Source organism: Geotrypetes seraphini, chromosome 2 (assembly GCF_902459505.1).
Source record: "Geotrypetes seraphini chromosome 2, aGeoSer1.1, whole genome shotgun sequence".
Classification (NCBI taxonomy): Eukaryota; Metazoa; Chordata; class Amphibia; order Gymnophiona; family Dermophiidae; genus Geotrypetes; species Geotrypetes seraphini.
The window spans coordinates 31,913,040-31,929,037 of NC_047085.1; the positions used below are offsets into that span (position 1 = coordinate 31,913,040).

Below are 15,998 nucleotides of genomic sequence, written 5' to 3' on the forward strand. Positions count from 1 at the left end.
ATATTACTGAATAGAAGGGAGGGGGGAGGGGATGGGTTATTATTATATTAACTAAGAATTATATAAAATTAGTTTTCTGAAATATTAATATGAATTTTATATTTTCTTTTGATGTAACATATGAAAATGAATAAAGATTTCTCATTCTGTATTGATAGGGAGGGAGGGAGGGATGGGAGATTATTATATTCAATAACTTTATAATATATTGATTTTCTAAAGAAATGTTAAATTTGATATTAATATGTGAGTTAATCAAGTGTGTTTGTTCAAGTTTATAATGAATTTATTTAAAAACACTTGTTGTAACATAAGAAAATGAATAAAGATTTATAAACCTAAAAAAAAAACTCCTTTTTCGTATGGATTTTTGTGTCGTTTCACTTTCCGTTGCAATACTAAGAAATGAGTTGCTGATATTGTTTATGTTGCAGCCTTTACTACTATCACATCTTTTCTTTTGCCGGGGGTGGTCTCTATAATTGTCCTTCGTACAGTCCAACATTTTTGTCAGCACAGTGAAGTACTGCACAGTCAAAGGGAAGAAAGTGATCTTCAAAATTACCTAGGCTTGAGTATCCTATTTCTAAATGGGAATATACTTTGTGCTGATTAACAAGGTGCATATTATGAAAAACAGGAAAAATTGGGACCGGCTGAATTACAGTTTTTGGTGGAATTCTTTATGTCATATCTTTAAAATGGAACGGGTAATAGCTATACAACAGTGGAATTTTAAGAAATTTCAGGATGTTTGGGAGCCATTAACAAAATATTGTAAGGAATGAATAGTTTTTTTTTCTTTTTTGGAAAATTATAGCATTTTATTGGACTAAATATATATTTCTTTTTTTTTTTTTTAAATTCTTTATTCCTTTTTAATCATTCAACAAGTGTACAAGAAAAATCATACATAGGCTCAAAAACAACACTTGATAAATCCATCAAGACAATAACAATTGTGTATATATATATACAAACCCATAACCCACCCTCCCTCCCAACACTATTCTTCTTAATTAATTTTACTCTCTCTTCAAGTGTACAAACCCTCCCCCCACCCTTCCTTAAATGATGTATCTTCAAAAGGGGGGGGGACTCTTTATGTTGTCTTATGTTTAAAGATAGTTATTGGGTATGTGGGAGGGAGTGATATTTGATCTGAATGGGACTTTAATGAAATATTAAGTGATTTTAAAGTGTAAAATGGTTTGTATCTTATATTGCACTTATTGTAAGTTTTAAAGTTTTAAAAATGAATAAAGAATTAAAAAAATAAAAAAAACAAAGAGTGCTTGCTATTCATACCAAATGATAATGAGCTTTTCTCTTCCAATTTCACTTTTCTCTCAGTTTTCGTTGCTCCTGTAGAAAAATTACAGTTAAAAAAAAAATACTTTCATCACTCCCTTTTACTTAATGCCCAAGATTCAAAAGCAGAGAATGAACATTAGACTAACAGAAGTAACATAGTAAAATACTTCAATTAATCATAGGATTTAAAGAATTCGGAATCCAAGGATAAGTAACTCTTGAAGTACTTCAAGTCAGTCAAGTTCTCAGAATAATAACTATGCATGAGACGCATAATGTAGGCAGTTTAAGTAAATGTTTCTTATGCATGAATGTATGAATATCATGAAAACTTGACCAAGCCTTGGAAACGAGGACAAGAGTTATCTACTCTAGATTCAAAGTAACAATTTCACATATCCTTTTATTTTTTGTTATTGAGCATTCATTTTTTCGATATGAAAAATTATAAATACAGCTTTAAGACTACAATCCAATAAAACATAATTAAAAAGTACATATCAAATTGCAACCAATAATTGCATGACTCTTAGTAAAAACTAGAGCTCTAATGAAAAGCATATTTAACGATTCAACTGAATAAGAATAAAAAATACTATTTGACCCAATACAGATTGGCTATCTGTCTGGCTGCAGAGCTGCCAGACAGGACACCAGGGAAAGAAGGAGAGGTCGCTTCTTCCCTGTAGTGATACTTGAATATAAACCACCGGCTTATACTCGAGCCAATCTTTTTTCCTCCTTTTTGGGGGCAAAAAGGGTCACCTCGGTATATTTTTGGATTGGTTTATATTCGAGTATATACTATACTTTTGGAATCCACTTAGGTTTAGATGGGCTTTTTAAATAAATAAGACCATTTTAAGACTATTTGAGAAAAGGTGAAAGTGAATTTTTAAAATGTCTATTCTCAGTACTGTAACAGTATTGCCAGGTTGACTTTTTAAATCTAAGTTGTCAATAAAATATTGAATTTTAACATATTCTAAATATACTCTGCTATTCTCTTTTTGTACAATCATATTGTATACTACAAAAGGCTCTAATGAAAGATAACGTACCATATTCTCAGTTCTACTGCATTCTATTATACAAGTTTTGACAATAAGCTTAATCTGGATTTCAAAGTATCTAGCTCCTGAGAGCTACATCATAACAAGGCTGCGATACTAACACTACCTTAAATATTAGAAATAAAGTATTGTAGTACCACCTTCTGAATGTTTGTCCTTCTCGATCATCTTCTTTAACATTTTTTCCTGCAGATTCTCAAAGCTTTTCTCCTTTCCTGGCACAAAGAACTGTATCTCTGTACCCTCTGAACTCATCGAAGCTGAGGATCTCCTCTTCTTATTTCCTTTGGGACACCTTAGACTATTGGCCAAAGGCATTTCCAGATGTAAGGCATGTACATGGGATGAGGGTACTGTAAATAGCAACACAAGCATACTAGGCACTGCACTTTAAGTCAAAACAGCACTACAAACGAAAGTTGGTAAATACTTTAACTGTTGGCACAATGCTTCCTCTAAAGAGGCTTCCTACAAGTACTCGGTTGGGTCAATTCCTCCGTACCTTGCAAATTAATGAAGTTTCTATAGTGGAGGAAATTCCAATGTTTATTTACAATTATACAACTTTAGTTCCAACTACATTAATCAAAAACTATACACTTGTCAAAATGCCTTCCTCCTCATGTTTTCTTTCCCTTCTCCTCACCCCTTCCAGATTCTTCTGCATCCTCCCTAGTCCTCTGTTTACGCCACAGCAGTGACAAAAGAAGCTATAGGTAAAAAGTAAATGGACAAAATTAGTGCATTCTACTGATCCCCTTAGCTGCTGTCTCTCCAGTGTACAGAGAAGAGGAAGCAGCAATGATACATGCAGTATTAAAACGGAAAACTGTAGAGGAGTTGGTTATCTTTGGTATAGGCCAGGGGTAGGCAATTCCGGTTCTTGAGAGCCGGAGCCAGGTCAGGTTTTCAGATCTCCACCATGAAGATGTATGAGATTGATTTGCATGTACTGCCTTCTTGAGATGCAAATCTATCTCATGCATATTTATTGTGGATATCCTGAAAACCTGATCTGGCACCGTCTCTCGAGGACCGGAATTGCCTATCCCTGGTATGGGCCTCTATGCCATAGTCTGTCCTCCTACTCACCCAAGGGCTTATGTGTGGCAGGAAAAGTGCCAGCTTAATGTATTGGGTACAAACCTCACTCCCCCACCAGCTCTGATAACAACAATCCCTACTGGATACTAGCATCCTATTGCCAAGGAATTTCACTCCTAAACTTAGAGAGACCAGAACATGGCAAGTACAAGAAAAATATGAACCCCCTTTCTTCATTTATTGAAGCAATATTTATATGGGAATTTTTTAAAATAAGTTTCTATTACTTCATTCCCACCATTTATTCACAAAATAAGGATTCGGCTATACTGTTTATTAAATACACTCGTATATTATCACAGTGGAAAATATAAAAAATCCATTTAGTATAAACAGCCTAGATGAAGTTAATAAAATCATGAATGCATTAGGACAAAAAGAAAGATCAAAGAATAATATCAATAAAGGAAACATCTCTGTGACTGGCACTAAATCCAAGTCGACTTTTTCCACCCTAGTTTCTAGATCAGGAATCCTCTCCCACACTGTGAGAACTAACATATATAAGTTTCTAGATGTTGCCTCCCACCCCCCTTCATTCCCTCATGTTTAATGTTTTAGTTACTCCAGGGCTCTGCTGGGTCAGACCAGTGGACCATTGTGCCCAGAAGTCCACTCACGCAGCAGCCCCAGGGTCAAGACCAGTGCTCTAAATGAGTCCAGCCTCACCTGCGTACGTTCGAGTTTAGCAGGAACTTGTCCAACTTTGTCTTGAAACCCTGGAGGGTGTTTTCCCCTATAACAGACTCCGGAAGAGCGTTCCAGTTTTCTATCTCTCTCTGGGTGAAGAAAAACTTCCTTACATTTGTACGGAAACTATCCCCTTTCAATTTTAGAGAGTGCCCTCTCGTTCTCCCTACCTTGGAGAGGGTGAACAACCTGTCCTTATCTACTAAGTCTATTCCCTTCAGTATTTTGAATGTTTAGATTATGTCCCCCTCAGTCCCCTCTTCAGTAGTCAGTCTGTTCTGAGTGATGCTTCTCCCTTTCTCAAAATCTTGTTTGCTACTACTCTGTCTAAGCTTCACTCATATGGCTGCAAGATTCTACTCAGTTTGTCCAACAGCATGCTGCCCTTTCCTACCAGGTACATGACCCACAAATCATCCCATCCCATTTGAAATGGTCATATTCCAAATCCCAGCAATCTCTCTTTTACAAATTTTCTTAGTTTCATTCAAAATTTATACTTTATTTATTTAAGTATTTATATACCACTTATAGCCTAAGTGGTTTGGGCAGGCATGGAGGAGACAGGAAAGGAGAAGGAGAGAAAAGCAGAGAAGAGAACAGGAAAGGAGAAGAAGGAGCAAGAGAAGGCAGGAGAGAGCAAGGGGCATCGGTGAGAGGTAGCTCCGCCCACCCCCGACATCATCCACCGGAACTCCTCTTTATAAAGGGAGAGACCAATGGCGCTCAGCTGTTCAGCACGTGTCGAAAGCGAGCGTTAAAGGCGCTTACCTTAGCAAGAGTGTCTTAAGAAGGGACGAGCAAAGAAGAAAAACTAAGGAAGGACACCAACTCAGGCAAGTCAACGCCAGGATGAGGGAAGATGGAAGTGCACAGAGGACACGGACCTACAGCTGGAGAGATAGTCATACACCAGGGACATGGACCTGCAGCTAGAGAGGCAAGAGAAGATAGAAAGGACAGCAATCATCGTAGGGGACTCCATCATCAGACAAGTCGACAGTCACATAGCAGGAGGAAGTCAGGATTGGCTGGTGATCTGCTTACCGGGAGCCAAGGTAAGAAGATATAGTGAGCTGCATGAACAGGATCATCGAGAGCGTGGAAGAGGAAGTTACGGCGGTGGTGATCTACATGGGGACAAACAACGTGAGCAACAGGAACTTCAGCAGGGAATGACTGAAGGACCAGTTCCGGATACTAGGAAAGAAGCTGAAGACCAGAACACCGAGGGTAGCGTTCTCAGAGATCCCGCCGGTACTCAGGGCCAACGAGAAGAGGCATACGGAGCTGCAAGCAGTCAATGCATGGATGAAACGCTGGTGTAAGGAAGGATTTCACTTCGTGCACAACTGGACGACGTTCTGGGGGAAGAGCAAGCTATTCAGGAAGGATGGACTCCACCTCAGCAGAGATGGAACGAGGATACTTGCAAGAAACATCAAGAGAGAAATTGAGAAGTTTTTAAACTAGGAAGAAGGGGAAAGCCGGCTGTTGACCAAGAGTCGATGGTTTGGGAATCGGTATACCCAGAGGATACCATGCAGGAAGATAGCGGAAAAATCAGCAGATCATAGGCAAGACAGAAATCCTGATAGATCGAAAGGGACACAAGAGGGAAAGAAATGCAAGAAAGTAGCAGGCCGCAAACTCAAGTGTATATACACGAACACAAGGAGCTTATGGAATAAGATGGGGGAATTGGAAGCTATGGCACAAAAAGATAACCTTGACATCATCGGCATCACAGAAACATGGTGGAACGAGGAAAACGTCTGGGACACTGTGCTACCAGGATACAAGCTATACTGCAGAGACAGAGTAGGTCAAAAAGGTGGGGGTATTGCTCTATACGTCAAAGAGGGAACTGAGTCTACCGGAAAGAACACGCCGGAAATGAAAAATAAGGCAGAGTCTCTATGGGTCAAAATTCCAGGAACAAATGGAACGGAAACGAAGATCTGCATCTACTACCGACCCTCAGGGCAGTCCGAAGAAATTGATATAGAAATGACAGACGAGATTAAACGCAACAGCAAAGGAGGCAAGGCATTTATCTGGGGATAGATAGATAGATAGATAGATAGATAGATAGATAGATAGATAGATAGATAGATAGATAGATAGATAGATAGATAGATAGATAGATAGATAGATAGATAGATAGATAGATAGATAGATAGATAGATAGATAGATAGATAGATAGATAGATAGATAGATAGATAGATAGATAGATAGATAGATAGATAGATAAGGCACCTCCGGCTGCAGTAGGGAGACCAAGTTCTTCGATGCTGTAGGTGATTGCTTCCTGGAACAACTTGTGAAGGAAAATACGAGAGGAAATGCAAATTCTGGACTTAATTCTAATGGACTACGCAGACCGGCGCAAGGTGTATAAGTAAAAGGGATGCTGAGAAGCAGTGATCACAATATGATCCGCTTCAACCTGGACACAGGGGCAAAACATTGATCCAGAATGACGGCCACGGCACTGAACTTCCAAAAAGGGAATTACGAAGGGATGAGACTCATGGTGGGGATGATTAAGAAGAGGATAAGCACTGTAAAAGCGCTAGAGCAAGCATGGTCTCTTTTTAAAGACACAGTCACCGAGGCGCAAAATCTATATATACCACGTATCAACAAGAGATCTAACAGGAAAAAGAACAAGGAACCAGCATGGCTCACTGTAGCAGTGAAGGAAGCGATCAGAGACAAGAAGACTTTGTTTAAGGAATGGAAAAGATCAAAAACGGACGAAAACTGGAAAAAGCACAAACAGCATCAAAGCAGGTGCCATAAGTCAATAAGAGGGGCCAAAAGAGACTATGAGGAAAAAATAGCAAAGGAGGCAAAAAACTTCAAGCCGTTCTTTTGATATATTAAGGGGAAACGACCCGCAAAGGAAGCGGTGGGGCCATTGGATGACCATGGAATAAAGGGAGTGCTGTAGGAGGACAAAGCTATCGCCGACAAACTGAACACATTTTTTGCATCTGTATTTACCAAAGAGGATATACACAACATACCGGAAGCTGACAGGCTAAACGCAGGAAACCAAAATTGGAAACTGACAGGGTTGACGATAAGTCTAGAAGAGGTATGCAGGCAGATTGATAGGCTTAAAAACGATAAATCTCTAGGACCAGATGGCATCCATCCTAAGGTAATCAAGGAACTGAAAGGGGCTATAGCTGAACTGCTTCAACTAATAGCCAATCTGTCGATCAAATCAGGAAGGATTCCGGAAGACTGGGAAGTGGCGAATGTTACGCCGATCTTCAAGAAAGGTTCGAGGGGAGATCCGGGAAACTACAGACTTGTGAGTCTGACCTCGGTACTGGGAAAGATGGTAGAGGCGCTGATAAAGAACCGCATCATTGATCACCTTGACGGACACAATCTGATGAGGACCAGCCAGCATGGCTTCAGCAAAGGAAGATCTTGCTTGACAAACTTGCTGCACTTCTTCGAGGGAGTAAACATACCGATAGACAAGGGTGACCCGGTCGACATCGTATATCTGGACTTTCAGAAGGCGTTCGACAAGGTTCCGCATGAACAACTACTTCAAAAAATTGCGAGCCATGGAATCAAGGGTGAAATACTCATGTGGATTAAAAACTGGCTGGTGGATAGGAAACAGAGAGTGGGGGTAAATGAAAAAGCGTCACGAGTGGAGTGCCGCAGCGTTCGGTGCTTGGACCCATGCTCTTCAACATATTTATAAATGACCTGGAAATTGGTACGAGTGAGGTGATTAAATTTGCAGACGATACAAATTTATTCAGACGCGTGAAGACGCAGGAGAATTGCAAAGACCTGCAACGTGACATAAACTCGCTCGAGAAATGGGCCATGACATGGCAAATGAGGTTTAATGTGGATAAGTGTAAGGTGATGCATGTCGGTAACAAAAATCTTATACATGAATACAGGATGTCCGGTGCAGTACTTGGAGAGACCCCCCAGGAAAGAGACTTGGGAGCACTGGTCGACAAGTCAATGAAGCCGTCTGAGCAATGCGCGGTGGCAGCAAAAAGGGCAAACAGAATGCTAGGAAAGATTAAGAAGGGGATCACGAACAGATCGGAGAAGGTTATCATGCCGCTGTACTGGGCCATGGTATGCCCTCACCTGGAATACTGCGTCCAGCACTGGTTGCCGTACATGAAGAAGGACACAGTACTACTCAAAAGGGTCCAGAGAAGAGCGATTAAAATGGTTAAGGGCCTGGAAGAGTTGCCATACAGTGAGAGATTAGAGAAACTGGGCCTCTTCTCCCTTGAAAAGAGGAGACTAAGAGGGGACATGATCAAAACATTCAAGATAATGACGGGAATAAACTTAGTAGATAAAACAGGTTATTCACCCTCTCCAAGGTAGAGAGAATGAGGGGGCACATTTTAAAGTTAAAAGGGGATAGATTGTGTACAAATGTAAGGAAGTTCTTCTTCACCCAGAGAGTGGTAGAAAACTGGAACGCTCTTCCAGAGGCTGTTATAGGGGAAAACACCCTCCAGGGATTCAAGACAACGTTAGACAAGTTCCTGCTGAACCAGAAAGTACACAGGTAAGGCTAGTTAGGGCACTGGTCTTTGACCTAAGGGCCGCCGCGTGAGCAGACTGCTGGGTACGATGGACCACTGGTATGACCCAGCAGTTGCAATTCTTATGTTCTTATTCAGGTACTCAAGCATTTTTCTCTATCTGTCCTGGTAGGCTCACACGCTATCTAATGTACCTGGGGCTATAGGGGATTAAGTGACTTGCCCTGAGTCAGAAGGAGCAGTGTGAGGTTTGAACCCACAACTTCAGGGAGCTGAGACTGTAGCTCTAACCACATGCTCCCCATTCCCTCCCTTTACCCACCACATTCTTGTTTCTTTCCATTTGGAAAGACATGCTATTAATTTGACAGTGCTCTATGATCCTTTGCCATCACAAATACTTAGCATTTCATTAAATTATTTTACCTGAATTACAACACATGATTTTGACATCCTTACAATTAGATATTGTACCTAAAAGTTGGGATTTAGCCTATATTCAGGAACCTTAGAATTAAATTTTAGTTGCCAAATTTCAGACCATTCTTCAAGCTTCGTTAGGTCTTTCTTCATGGTATTCACCATCCAGGGTGTCTACTCTATTGCAAATTTTGGTATTATCCACAAAGATGTAAATCCTACCCGATAGTCCTTCAGCTTTAGCACTTATAAAAATGTTAAAAAGAGCAGGCACAAGAACAAAACCTTGAGGCACACCACTGGCAACATTCCTTTCCTCAGAGCAATCTCCATTGACCACTACCCTCTGTCGCCTTCCACTCAACAAGTTCTTGACCCAGCCCATCTCTTTGGGCCTATCCTGAGGGCACTCAGTTTATTTATTAGATGCCTATATGGAACACTGTCAAAGGCTTTGCTAAAATCTAAATACACCACATCTCTCTCAGTCCCTCTATCCAATTCTTTGGTCACCTAGCCAAAGAAATTGATTAGATTTGTCTGACCAGGCCTACCTCTAGTGAATCCATGTTGCCTCCGGTCCTGCAATCCACTGGATTCCAGAAACTTCACCATTCTCTATTTTAAAAGCATTTCCATTAATTTGCTTACCAAAGAAGACAGACTTACCAGCCTTGTAATTCCCTACTTCTTCCTTACTTCCACTTTTGTGGAGAGGGACCACATCCGCCCCTTCTCCAGTCGTGGAACCTAAGTTCCTTCAGCACCCTTGGAGGCACACCATTCAGCCCCATCGCTTTGCTTACCTTTAATTTAGCTAGCTCCTCACAACACAACCCTCTGAAAATCGATCCATCCTATTCACATTGGTCTTCTGTGGTCCCGCTCCCGGCGCTTCAGCCATGAACAACAGAACAGAAATATTTGTTAATAAATTCAGCCTTTTCTTTATCAGCTTCCATATATTTCTTCCCTTCACTTTTGAGTCTCACAATGCCATTTTTGCAATTCTTCCTATCACTAATATATCTTAAAAAAAAAAAAGGTCTTAAGAACATAAGAAGTTGCCTCCACTGGGTCAGACCAGAGGTCCATCACGCCCAGCGGTCCGCTCCTGCGGCGGTCCATCAGGTCTATGACCTGTGAAGTGGTTCCTGACCATTTCTATAATCTACCTCTGCTTCTATATGTACCCCTCAATTCCCCTATCCTTTAGGAACCTATCTAAACCTTCCTTGAACCCCTGTACTGTGCTCTGGCCTATCACAACCTCTGGAAGTGCGTTCCATGTGTCCACCACCCTCTGGGTAAAAAACAACTTCCTAGCATTTGTTCTAAACCTGTCCCCTTTCAATTTCTCCGAGTGACCCCCTAGTACTTGTGGTTCCCCACAGTCTGAAGAATCTGTCCCTGTCTACTTTCTCTATGCCCTTCAGGATTTTGAAGGTTTCTATCATGTCTCCTCTAAGTCTCCTCTTCTCTAGGGAGAACAGCCCCAGCATTTTCAACCTGTCAGCGTATGAAAAGTTTTCCATACCTTTTATCAGTTTAGCCGCTCTTCTCTGGACCCCCTCAAGTACTACCATGTCCTTCTTGAGGTATGGCAACCAGTACTGGACACAGTACTCCAGGTGCGGGGGCACCATTACACGATACAGCGGCATGATGACTTCCTTCGTCCTGGTTGTGAAACCCTTTTTAATGATACCCAACATTCTGTTCGCTTTCTTTGAGGCTATCGCACACTGTGCCGATGCTTTCAATGTTGTGTCCACCATCACCCCCAGGTCTCTTTCAAGGTTGCTCACCCCTAGCAATGATCCCCCCATTTTGTAGCTGAACATTGGGTTCTTTTTCCCTACATGCATGACCTTGCATTTCTCTATGTTAAAACTCATTTGCCACTTTTTTGCCCACTCTTCCAGTCTCGTTAGGTCCCTTTGTAGGTCTTCACAGTCTTCCGTGGTTCTAACCCTGCCACAGAGTTTGGTGTCATCGGCAAATTTAATAACCTCACATTTCGTCCCCGTCTCCAGGTCGTTAATAAATATATTGAACAGGAGCGGTCCCAGCACCGATCCCTGTGGAACTCCGCTCGTGACCCATTGCCAGTCTGAGTAATGGCCCTTTACTCCAACCCTCTGTTTCCTGCCTGCCAGCCAGTGTTTGATCCCCTTGCACCCCGTGGTTCCACAGCTTCTTGAGTAGTCATTCGTGAGGTACCTTGTCAAAGGCTTTTTGGAAGTCAAGGTAAATGATGTCTATGGATTCCCCTTTATCCATCTGGCTGTTTATTCCCTCAAAGAAGTACAGTAGGTTCGTGAGGCACGACCTTCCCTTGCAGAAGCCGTGCTGGCTTGCCTTCAGTTTACCATTGTTTTCGATGTGTTCGCAGATTGTGTCCTTAACCAGTGCTTCCATCATCTTTCCCGGGACCGAGGTCAAGCTCACCAGCCTGTAGTTTCCCGGGTCACCCCTTGATCCCTTCTTAAAGATGGGCGTGACGTTTGCTATTTTCCAGTCCTCTGGGATCTCCCCAGTTTTTAAGGATAGGTTACATATTTGGCGAAGTGTTTCTGCCATTTCGTTTCTCAGTTCTTTTAGTACCTTTGGGTGGATGCTGTCTGGACCAGGTGATTTGTCGCTCTTCAGTCTGTCTACCTGTCGGAGGACATCCTCTCGGCTTACCTCTAGTTGGACCAGCTTTTCATCATGGTCTCCGTTTATGATCTCCTCGGGTTCTGGAATATTGGATGTGTCCTATCTCATGAAGACTGACGAGAAGAACTTGTTTAACCTGTCAGCTATCTCTTTTTCCTCCTTTACCACTCCCTTCCTGTCTCCATCGTCCAATGGTCCCACTTCCTCCTTGGCTGGTTGTTTCCCCTTCACATACCTGAAGAATGGTTTAAAGTTTCTTGCTTCCCCCGCCAGTCTCTCCTCATATTTTCTTTTTGCTTTTCTAACCACTCGGTGACAGTCTTTTTGTTGCCTTTTGTGCTCCTTCTGGTTGTCCTTTGTTGGGTCCTTTTTCCATTTTCTGAAAGATGTTTTCTTGTCCCTTATCGCCTTTGTTATCCACGCTGGGTTTTTTGTTCGATTCTTTTTGCACCCTTTCCTAAACCTGGGGACATACAGGTTTTGTGCTTTGTGCACCATGCTCTTGAGTAGGGCCCAGGCTTCCTTTACGTCTCCATCTTCCCTGAGCTGTTGCTGATCTTCTTTCCCACCATTTTCCTCATGGCCTCGTAATTTCCTTTTCTGAAATCGAGTGCTGTTATTGTGGTTTTTTCACCTTTGATGTTCTTATTTTAAGCTTGCACTGGATCATGTTGTGCTCGCTGTTTCCTAGTGGCGCTAGTACTACCACCTCCTTTGCGGGTCCCCCTAGCCCATTGAGGATTAGGTCAAGAGTGGCATCTCCTCGTGTTGGTTCCGTGACCAGCTGTTCCATGAAACAGTCCCTCACCGCCACCAGGAATTTTGTTTCTCTCGGGCAATTTGAGTATCCAATGCTCCAGTCTATTCCAGGGTAGTTGAAATCCCCCATTACCACCAAACTTCCACTTTTGCATACCTGCCTCAGTTCAGCCTCCAGGTCCTGGTCCTTGTCTCCCCGTTTTATCATGTCAGCTTTCCTGACTACTCGACCAGCCTCTCTTAACTTTTCCAGATATTTTTGCCTGTCTTCCTCATTTTGCGATCTTTTGTAGTTTATGAAAGCTAACCTCTTATTCTTTACCTTCTCATCTACTACTTTTGAGAACCAAAGCAGCCCTTCTTTCCTCTTACTTTTAATTAACTTTCCTCAAAAAAAAGTTTGTCACCCTTACAATAACTCCTTTTAGTTTTGCCCACTGCATTTCTACTCCTTCCAGACAATTCCTTGACGTAATCTCCCATCCGAACAAAGTTATATTTTTAAAGTCTAGAACCTTTAATTTTGAATGAGCCCACTCTATACCCATCTTAATATTAAACCATACCATGCAGTGATCACTCACTGTAACATCAAAAACACTTTCCCTGTTTGTAAGCACTAAGTCCAGTATGACCCCATCCCACGTTGGGTTCCATTACCAACTACTGAAACAGTTCTCCTTGTAGGGAAGCCAGGATCTCCCTACTTCTAGAAGATCCAATAATACAAATACCCTAATCAACATCCAGCATGTTAAAATCACCTATTAGTAAAACTTCCCCTTTTTTAGCTATATTCTGAATGTCTACTATAAATCTCTGTCCACTTCTTCAGTCTGTGAAGGATGCCTTTATATCACACCAATGTAAATATATTCACTATTCCCTCTTTACAAATTGATCTACAATGTCTCTTCCTTGTCCTGAAGATCCTGCAATTGTGTGGCTTTAATATGATCTTTAACATATAATGCTACTCCTCCTCCTCCTTTTCTTCCTACTATGTCTTTCCTGAACAGATTATAGCCCGGTATTACTACATCCCACTCATGATTCTTCGTTAACTAACTCTCCGTGATCACCACTATATGTAGCAAACTCATCTTCTTCCATCACAGCTTCTAGATCCAGAATCTTATTTCCCATACTTTGAGCATTAGTAAATGCTGCTTTCCAGATATTGCCCTCTTTTCTCATCCATGTAGAGGTATTCAGTGATTTACTTACATGAGTGCTTATACTTATCTGGGGGGCTTTGATCATCCTGTCCCAATGATTCTAGTTTAAAGCCCTCTTATTTAGATTAGCCAGCCTGCAGGCAGACACTTCTTTCAGTCTTTGATAGATGCACACTATCTCTGCTTAGCAGCCCTTGGAAAATCATCCCATGGTCCAGGAAACCAAATATTCTCCACACCATCCACTTAGCAATGCATTCATCTCTAGAATGCGAGCTTCTCTGCTCTGGCCTTTACCCTCAACACGGAGGATGGACAAGAATACCACCTGCGCACCTGACTGCTTCACCTTCTCTCCCAGAGCCACAAAGTCACTTTTGATACGTTCACAGGGGAACCTGGCAGTATCATTAGTGCCAATGTGGATAAACAGCATCGGATAATAGTCATCAAGCTTGATGAGTTTTGGCAATCTCTCCATAACATCTTGGATTTTGGTACCAGGCAGACAGCATACCTCTCATGACATCATGTCTGTAGATGGACGCTTCTGTACCCCTCAGAAGGAAATCGTCAACCACCACTACCTTACGCTACCTAGTGGTCATAGATCCAGTAATTTTGGGGATTTCAAGCTTTGGTCCTTCCTCTCCCTGGGATGCTTTCATCTCCTCCACTTCTAGGGCTGCATACTGGTTCTTCAGTTCAAGGGTGGGTGGAGTCACAGTACTAATTTTGCAGGGTTCCATAATCTGAATCCAGTTGTCTTCCCTTAGCACAGCCTCTTCTTCACCTCTGCTGGAAATCTTTGACACCTCATGAACCATTTCATTGATATACCTCTCATTCTCATGGATGCTTCTCAGTCTTGCCAACTCCTCTCAAAGTTCTTTTATTTCCTTCATTAGGGATTCAAGCTGAAGACAGCTTGCACAAGGAACCACTCCCTTTACTTGGGTAACATTTTCTGTCTGCACAGAGACAGAAGCTCTGGAACTGAGATTAGGCAAGAGGGTAGTATTGGAGGTGGTAGTTTTCTATTATTAAGCTAAGATGTATCTACATTACAAGATCTGGCTTCTATTCCTCAAGGTTGGCACCTATTGCCACTATGAAACACTGGTTTCATAACCCCAAAACAAAAGCAGTTCCATCCATCATTCAAGAGTGACTCCTACTGACCAGACTTCTGGAAAACATCTGTTTCAAGGTGAACACCACCAGTTAATCACAAATGAAAGCTACAGTGCTAATAGAGGCTAGTTCTGTGTAAATTCTTCCTATCACTGATAGGAGGAAACTGCTAAGCCAAAATAAAATATAAACAAACTGTACACACAATAAAACATCAAAGTTTGATAATTATTTTTATGTAACTGTACTCACAAGAGGAGCTGGACACAGTTTGCTGTCTTTTGGCTTCCTGATATTCTAGTGTTGAGGTTGGCACAGTCTCAGAGGTAGCTCGAGTTCGCATTGCTCTTTCAGGTGAGTTAGTTTCAGGCTCCATCTCTTTATCTGTGCTGTGGTAATACTTTAGGTGATAATCTAGGAGTTTAGCTTTGCGGAAGGCCTTGGGGCAACCTTGGACTTTGCACTTAAACTTATTGTGGTCCAAATCTACTAGAGGTTCCTTCAGGCATGATACATCCTCTGTTTTTTTCATAGCAATGACTACATATAAAAAAAAAAAAAAAAAAAGCTTATTTATTAAAAGTGAAAAAGCATTCATATATTCATTTTTGTCATGTGCTATACAGCAAGCTCCACACTCACCAAACTTACATTCTTACCTTGGTTAAGAATCTTCAAATATCATACAGATTTCTCCCATTTTCAAAACATTTAAGTAACAAGCTTAAAGAAAAGACTATTTAAAAATTAAACAAGCTATGGAATTTTAAGAACGAATCTTTTGAAAAAGGAAAGAAATATATGTAAATCTTTAATGTAAGATTTCTCTTGGTTCTATAATTCAGAGAACAGCTATAAAATTCTTTACCATTGGTTTTATAATCTGGAGAGGCTCCATACTATTTATCACAGCCATCTCTTTATACTGCTGGAGGAAGTGTGGTAATGTGGGCTCTTTCATAAATATTTGGTGGTCCTGCCAAGTCACTTAAAACTTTTGGGCTGAGATACTATCTTGGGTCCACAACATTATAGGTTCAACAATTATCACTGCATCTCATGCAGCTCTTGATGGGCTTGATTAATTTAGGCCCAAACATAGCAGGGGAAT

The 15,998-nt window shown here is 41.4% G+C and overlaps 1 protein-coding gene across 3 annotated transcripts in view; it reads right to left on the bottom strand.

Moving 5' to 3' along the window:
• The window catches only part of PHF20L1 (PHD finger protein 20 like 1), a 306,054-nt gene that overhangs the window by 77,089 nt on the left and 212,967 nt on the right, over positions 1 to 15,998 (bottom strand). For all 3 annotated transcript variants that reach the window (XM_033931888.1, XM_033931889.1, XM_033931890.1), the window contains 3 exons: positions 15,140 to 15,427; positions 2,528 to 2,740; positions 1,309 to 1,365 (listed from right to left, as the gene is read on the bottom strand). In XM_033931888.1, coding sequence (XP_033787779.1) covers positions 1,309 to 1,365; positions 2,528 to 2,740; positions 15,140 to 15,427 — 558 coding nt within the window. The remainder of the gene's footprint in view (positions 1 to 1,308; positions 1,366 to 2,527; positions 2,741 to 15,139; positions 15,428 to 15,998) is intronic.